This window comes from Bison bison, unplaced genomic scaffold (genome assembly GCF_000754665.1).
Source record: "Bison bison bison isolate TAMUID 2011002044 unplaced genomic scaffold, Bison_UMD1.0 scf7180017864254, whole genome shotgun sequence".
In the NCBI taxonomy this organism is placed as follows: Eukaryota; Metazoa; Chordata; class Mammalia; order Artiodactyla; family Bovidae; genus Bison; species Bison bison.
This window is the reverse complement of record NW_011494826.1, coordinates 4524257-4532369: the sequence shown is the minus strand read 5'-3', so window position 1 is coordinate 4532369 and position 8113 is coordinate 4524257. Positions and strand designations below refer to the sequence as shown.

General features: G+C 36.8%; 1 protein-coding gene across 1 annotated transcript in view; it reads left to right on the top strand.

Moving 5' to 3' along the window:
* PSMA3 (proteasome (prosome, macropain) subunit, alpha type, 3) overlaps positions 1–8113 on the top strand; it is a 25499-nt gene that overhangs the window by 690 nt on the left and 16696 nt on the right. Inside the window, exon 2 of the mRNA XM_010847681.1 lies at positions 2166–2248. Coding sequence (XP_010845983.1) covers positions 2166–2248 — 83 coding nt within the window. The remainder of the gene's footprint in view (positions 1–2165; positions 2249–8113) is intronic.

Below are 8113 nucleotides of genomic sequence, written 5' to 3'. Positions count from 1 at the left end.
CCGGGGATTCTCTGCCTTAGTTTCGAGGGTACCGATGGACCTCTCTTTATGAGTCCCTGGAACCTTCTGAGAACTGATAAGGAAAATAGTCTAAAAAGCGGAATCTGAAGAATCTTTTCCATTTTTCCGTTGTCCCAGCTTTTCTTGTAGAGAAATAACAGCAGTGTGAGGTCTCAGTACCGTCAGCGTTTAAATGATTAGCTACGGACTTAACCGCTTCTTTGAACAGACTGTCCCGGATTTTGGAGTAAGATTTGTTAACTTGTTCGGCCTACTAACTTTACTTTGTTAAACGTACTGCATATATACAGTCTTCGGCTTGCTCCTTTTATGTATTTCCCCATATAGAAAACATAGTGTTTAGAAATATTTATTGATTGGTTCCACTGGAGGCATTGGGTAATGGGTTTCTCAGTTCATCTACTCCCATTGTGCATAAGATTTTGATTCTCACCATTAGGCCCAAATACTGGTTTTCCAAGTTGGATAATAGGCAGTTTACACTAAGGTTGTCATCCCGTTTTTGAATTAGTTGATGCTCAGTAATGCATGTTGTAGCAAATTGACTTTGCAACTACATTAATATTACCCTAGATAAAAGTGTTCTGAAGGGTTCTACAAACCTTTTAAAAATATTTGATAATATAAATAGGTGAGAAATTTTGAGTATTACGGTGGTAAATATCTTCGTTTAGCAGACCAACAGACCAATTACCCTAGATTAATAGTGTTCTGAAAGGTTCTACAAACCCTTTAAAAACGTTTGATAATATAAATAGGTGAGATGTTTTGGTATTAAGCTGGTAGAGTTAAAGATCTTCCTTTAACAGACCAACAAGCTGAGAAGCAGGAAGCACCACTATTGAAGACTTAATACCTGTCTTGTCCCAAGAACTCCAGATGCGAAGACCTGTCTTGACATTTCTCTCCACTTGTTTGATAGGCATTTCAAATGACACGTCCAGAGTAGATCTCTGGGTTTTCTTCTTCCGTTGCCATTTTGCATCTCCTACAATTTACATTTCAGTGAATGGTTCCATTTTAGTCGCTTAAATGAAAAAAAAAATCTATGATGCACTTCTGAGTTTTTTTTTACTGTACTCCTAAAGCCAATCCATTAGCAAGGTTTTTTTGCGTCCTCAAAGGATAACACCTTCCATGTCTTTCTCTCTGGTCTAAGACACTCCGTTTGGAATACCCTATCTCTGCTTCCACTTTTGTTTTCTCTATAATTCATTTACCAGATGAACAGCATTTAAAAAAAAAAAAATTAGAACCTCTTCCCCTCACCCCACCCAAACTCCAATGACTTTCTATTGCATTTAGAATAAAATTTAAACTTCCTACTCCAGCCTAAAATAAAAGACTTAGCATAACTTGGCCCTTATATGCCTCTAAAATAGTTTACTCTTCTGTTTACCATTTGTGGTGCTCAAGATTTCAGTGGCATTATTTCCTTTTTCTTAATTTTGCTCCTCTTATTTCTACCCCGAGGTCTTTTATGCCAGATGCCAGGACACTCCTCCATATTCTAAATGAGTAGTTACTTGTCTTTTAGGTCTGGCTCAGTTTAAATAACATAAATATAATTTCCGTAGCAATGCCTTCCCTGATCAGGTAGTCTGTGGTATTCCCTGAGACTGTAAGTTCACTTTGTCTTATTTTTCGTTGTAGAACCTTTTATCTCCAGCACCTGGATCTGTTTGAGGTCTGATTTGAAAATGAAGGACTTTAAGAATGAGTAGTCTTTGTATTTTCTCATAGTGCCTGACATATAATAGATGCTTATTAAATATCTGAATGCTAAATGATGTATCCAAGCTCCTTTAATTCATTACTGCCACAGCTATGAGAAGCTGTGGTGCTAAAGAGAAGCCAGTGTTGTTTCTACCTTGGTAATTTTTTCAGAAATGAGCCATGTTCTGTGTGGGAAAAGTTCTGACTTTACCCAGGACTTCGTTCATTGCTTGTCAGTAGCAGAAATCTAAAGTGTGTAACTTTCTCTTAGCTGCTGTTCCTGCTCTGACGTGCTTTCCCTTTCTCTTCAAAGCAAAATCTTCACTGAGATTGAACACACATTTCTGATGTGTAAGCCATTTAGGAAAAAATTGTTATTACTGCCAAAGGTGCATCCTTCTAAGCTTGTTATTGCCTTTTTCTTGTAGTATGATCTGTCAGCTTCAACATTCTCTCCGGATGGAAGAGTTTTTCAAGTTGAATATGCTATGAAGGCTGTGGAAAATAGTAGGTAAGAAACAATGTTTTACTTGAAATTAGTGTGTTTTAGCCAGATATTAAATGTCTCCTTCTCTTTGTTTTTGGTAATTAGGCTTTGTTATGTTACTTTGGCACAAATAATACATGCCCCCAAATAATCTCAATTTATTAGTCATTTCCAGATTTCTCTTTAGGCCAGCTCTTTCCATGTGACTATATTTCCAGTTGACTCCAGAATTACACACTTATTCTACCATGTCTCAAGTGTATAAAGCCAAATTCATCAACATCTTTGCTAGCCCCTTTTCCCTTTTTCAGATTCTTGACTTATATCGTTGGTTTCCTTGGCCAATAGGTTTGTAACTTTATTGTCTTTTATTTCCTTGTGTTTTCAGTGCCCTGTGCAGTTGGTCACATGATCATCTCAGCAGGGATATTTTTTATTTTTCTCTTCTGCTGCCATACTCCAAAAGGTGTAGGACCACCAAGATATTTTCCTGCTGGATTACTTCCTTCACTCTTTTTTTTTTTGGTCTTAAACAGTAATCTTTATTTTTACACAAAGCGTACAAAATGAAGCAGTTCCTTAAAGGGTGACTTGGAGCTAGAAAATCCACCCTGAGTGTGAAAGTGTTAGTGTTAGTCTCTCAGTCGTGTCCTACTCTTTGCAACCCCATGGACTGTAACCCACCAGGCTCCTCTGTCCATGGGGTTTCCCAGACAAGAATATTGCAGTGGGTTACCTACCATTTTTTTCTCCACAATCTGTCTTTTTTGTTTAGAGTAATTCACTAAAATGACCAGTATAATATCTTAGTTGAATTACTGGCTTGTTGACAAATTCTGAGTCTTATATTGAACAATTTTTATAATCAATTATGATCATTTTAAAAAATCACTTCTAGTGGTCATTTAAAAAAAATCACTTCTAATTGAATAGTCTGCCAAGACAGGTTTCATTCTTAATTTTTTTATTGAAGTATAGTTGATTTATAATGTAGTTTCAAGTGTATAGCACAGTGATTGAGTTATACATGTATCTATATAATATATATATAAATAATCGTTGTACTTTTGAATATAAAGCAGCTTTGGTATGAGATAAAAGATTTAAAAAATTTTCTTTCATGTCATTCAGATCTCTTGAAAAATTTTTTTTAGGGCTACTAAATAAGCTGTGTTGATGTTTGAGCTCAGTGTTTTGAATGTAATGAAAAGTTGCATAGTAGGAAAATGTTTTGAGAATATTAGAAAAGCCCATGTGTAGATGTAGTTTTCTCACTTTCTACTAATACCTTCAATATTCAATTATGGAATTTTCATGAGGTTATAGATAGTAACTGGTCTTTGCATGTGCTGGCGCATAGCCCTCTGTGTGTGCATACTAAGTTGCTTCAGTCGTGTCCGATTCTTTGTGATCCTGTGGACTGTAGCCCGCCAGGCTCCTCCGTCCATGGGATTTTCCAGGCAAGAATACTGGAGTGGGTGGCCATGCTGTTCTCCAGGGGGATCTTCCTGATCCAGGGATTGAACTCGAGTCTCTTAGATCTCCTGCATTCGCAGGCAATTCTTTACCACTAGTACCACCTGGGAAGCCTCATAGCCCTCAGTAGATACTGAATAAATAGATGTTCATTTTTTGTGTGCCATTTTCTTGGTGGTAGAAAGAAGATGTATAGATTTCTAATGATTTATGAAATAGTATTTTAAAATTTTTGAACAAAAATACATTGAGTCTTCTTATGGGATTTGTTAGTGAAGCTAGTTGATTTTGTGTTTAAATGTTGTATTTTTATAGATATAAGTACTTACAAACTGTTAGTATCTGATAATACAGTAGAAGTGAGGCTGTTAAGAATTTTAGGTTGAACTGTATTTGTCATTGTGTACAAGGCCTGAAAGAGTTCAAAAGAGAGTCAAATTCAAGAAAAGTTGACATTTTTTTCCCCTGTTGATGAAAGAAGATAGGCTGTTTGGCCAATGAGTTGGAGAAAGATTGAGGAAGTTTATTGTTTTTCTTTTCCTCCTTTGCGTCTTTGCATTTTCATTGGTGTAAAAAAACTGGTGGGATATGTCTTGACTAAGAAGAACTGGAGATACATTTTGAAACCATCTGTAACTGAGAAAACTGAGATTAGGCTGTGAGATCTGTGTATTTTAGCAATTTGTTTTCTATAAATTATTTCTAAATATGACTTTAAACAGTTATATTTAATTTTGGGAAGGTCATGTGAACAGTTTCATTTAAGCAAACTTAAATATAATTTTAAAAACTGGAAACATTAAAAATGAATATTTTTTTACATAAAGAAAAACTACTTGGAAAGTTCCTTTTTTAAAGGGACATATGTCACCTGGTATGATAGAATATTGGATGAGGATCAGAAGATGTGAATTTTCCTGCTAACTGCTGCCAAATGGTAATAATATATAAGGTTCCAGTATTCAGTCCCCTGAGTGTCACTTTTTTGTCTGTAAAACTGGGGTGTGGACATCTAATCTAACTGCTTCCCATGCCTTACCAGAAAAATTAAATTGGAAAATTTTTAAGTGTTTTGTGAACTTGAAAAAGTGAATGTGAAAGTTGCTCAGTTGTGTCTGACTCTTTGCAACCCAATGGACTATACTGTCCATGGAATTCTCCAGGCCAAATACTAGAGTGGGTAGCCGTTCCCTAAGTGGAAAATAGAAAAATAAGATGTGAATCTTCTTAAGAGTGAAACATATAGACTGATGAAAACATTTAACCAAATAATTTTAAGTAAGATTCTATACCTGAATTGAAAGGAGATAAATTATTTTTTAGTTAATCATTATTTTTGCTATTTAGTTGGAGTGTAGTTTAGTGGCTTTACAATATTGTGTTGGTTTCTGCTATACTGCAAAGTGAATCAGCCACATGTATACATATATCCTCTCTTCTTTGGATTTCCTTCCTAATTAGGTCATCACAGAGCCCTGAGTAGAGTTTTTTGGGCTGTACAATTTGTTTTTTTATTTTTTTATTTTTTTTATTTTTAAACTTTACAATATTGTATTAGTTTTGCCAAATATCGAAATGAATCCGCCACAGACAATTTGTTCTCATTAGTTATCTATTTTATTCTTCAGTTCAGTTCAGTCGCTCAGTCATGTCTGACTCTTTGCGACCCCATGAACCACAGCACGCCAGGCCACCTTGTCCATCACCAAGTCCAGAGTCCACCCATACTCATGTCCATTGAGTCGGTGATGCCATCCAACCATGTCATTCACTGTCGTCCCCTTCTGCCTTCAGTCTTTCCCAATATCAGGGTCTTTTCAAATGAGTCAGCTCTTCGCATCAGGTGGCCAAAATATTGGAGTTTCAGCTTCAACATCTGACCTTCCAGTGAACACCCAAGACTGATTTCCTTTAGAATGGACTAGTTGTATCTCCTTGCAGTCCAAGGGACTTTCAAGAGTCTTCTCCAACACCACAGTTCAAAAGCATCAATTCTTCAGCGCTCAGCTCTTTATAGTCCAACTCTCACATCCATACATGACTACTGGAAAAACCATAGCCTTGACTTAGACGGACCTTTGTTGGCAAAGTTATGTCTCTGCTTTTTAATATGCTGTCTAGGTTGGTCATAACTTTCCTTTCAAGGAATAAGCGTTTTTTAATTTCATGGCTGCAGTCACCATCTGCAGTGATTTTGGAGCCCAGAATAATAAAGCCTGACACTGTTTCCACTGTTGCCCCATCTATTTGCCATGAAGTGATGGGACCAGATGCCATGATCTTAGTTTTCTGAATGTTGAGCTTTAAGCCAACTTTTTCACTCTCCTCTTTCACTTTCATCAAGGGGCTCTTTAGTTCTTCTTCACTTTCTGCCATAAGGGTGGTGTCATCTCCATATCTGAGGTTATTGATATTTCTCCCGGCAGTCTTGATTCCAGCTTGTGCTTCCTCCAGCCTGGCATATCTCATGATGTACTCTGCATATAAGTTAAATAAGCAGGGTGACAACATACAGCCTTGATGTACTCCTTTCCTGGAACCAGTCTATTGTTCCATGTCCAGTTCTAACTGTTGCTTCTTGACCTGCATACAGGTTTCTCAAGAGGCAGGTCAGGTCAGGTGGTCTGGTATTCCCATCTCTTTCAGAATCTTCCACAGTTTATTGTGATCCACACAGTCAAAGGCTTTGGCGTAGTCAGTAAAGCAGAAATAGATGTTTTTCTGAAACTCTGTTGCTTCTTAGTAGTGTACATATGTAAATCCTAATCCACCACATTTCCCCCTTTCCCCCCTTGATATCCATTTATTTGTACTCCATATTTGTGTCCCTATTTTTGCTTTGCAGGTAAATTCATCTATACTATTTTTCTAGCTTTTCATGGACGGAGGGGCCTGGTGGGCTGCAGTCCATGGAGTTGCTAGGAGTCGGACACGACTGAGCGACTTCACTTTATTTTTTCACTTCCATGCATTGGAGAAGGAAATGGCAACCCACTCCAGTGTTCTTGCCTGGAGAATCCCAGGGACGGGGGAGCCTGGTGGGCTGCCGTCTATGGGGTCGCACAGAGTCGGACACGATTGAAGCGACTTAGCAGCAGCAGCAGCAGCAGCTTTCACTAGAAAACATTATATGTATGCATTAATATATGATAACTTATTTTTCTCTTTCTGACTTCACTCTGTGTGACAATCTCTAGATCCATCTATGTGTCTGCAAATGGCACAATTTCATTCCTATTTATGGCTAAGTGATATTCCATTGTATGTATGTATATACCACATTTTCTTTTTCCATTCCTCTGTTGATGGACATTTAGGTTACTTCCATGTCCTTTCTATTGTAAATAGTGCTGCCGTGAACATTGGAGTGCGTGTATCTTTTTGAGTTATGATTTTCTTTAGGTATATCCCAGGAGTGGGATTGCTTAGTCATGTGGTAGTTACATTTTTAGTTTTTTAAGGCACCTCTATACTCTTCTTCTTAGTGGCTATACCAGTTTACATTCCTATCAACAGTGTAAGAGGGTTCCCTTTTCTCCACACCTTCTCCAGCATTTACTCTTTGTGGAATTTTTGTTGATGGCCATTCTGACTGGTGTGAGGTGATATGTCATTATAGTTTTGATTTGCATTTATTTAATAACTAATGATGAACATTTTTTCATGTGTTTGTTGGCCATCTTTATGTCTCCTTTGGAGAAATTTCTATTTAGGTCTTATGCCCATTTTTTGGTTGGGTTGTTTGTTTTTTGATATTGAGCTGCATGAGTGTTTGTATAGTTTCGAGATTAATTCGTTGTCATTGCTTCCTTTGCAGATTATTTTCTCCCATTCTGAGAGTTGTCTTTTCATCTTGTTTATGGTTTCCTTTGCTGTGTAAAAGCTTTTAAGCTTCATTAGGACCCATTTGTTTATTTTTATCTTTATTTTCATTATTTATTATTATTTTTTGGCCGCATCTGTACAGCATGCGAGATCTTAGTTCCCCAACCAGGAATCAAACCTTTGTGCCCTGCAGTGTAAGTGGGAAGTCTTAACCACTTGACCACCAGGAAGTCCTAGAGATCAGTTCTTTCAAAGAAAGAAATTCAATCTTGGGGATTTAAAAGTTAAATATTTTTGAGTACCTGTTTTGTTAGGGACAGGAACTACCAAAACAAATAATTAAGAACATATAAAAGGATACTTAAAACACTATTTAAAAAAACCTATATATGATGATCATAACTATTTTATAAAAGGATGCCCCTAGAAGGTAATATGCAAAAGAAAAAAAGGAGTTAAATTATAATTTTTCGGTTTATCCTCATTGAGGGGACAAGATATGAAAGGAAGATTGTGCAACATAATTGTGAGGCTAGATTGTTTAGAACAAAAATGTACACAAAATTGTGGTCTTAAGACATCCTTATA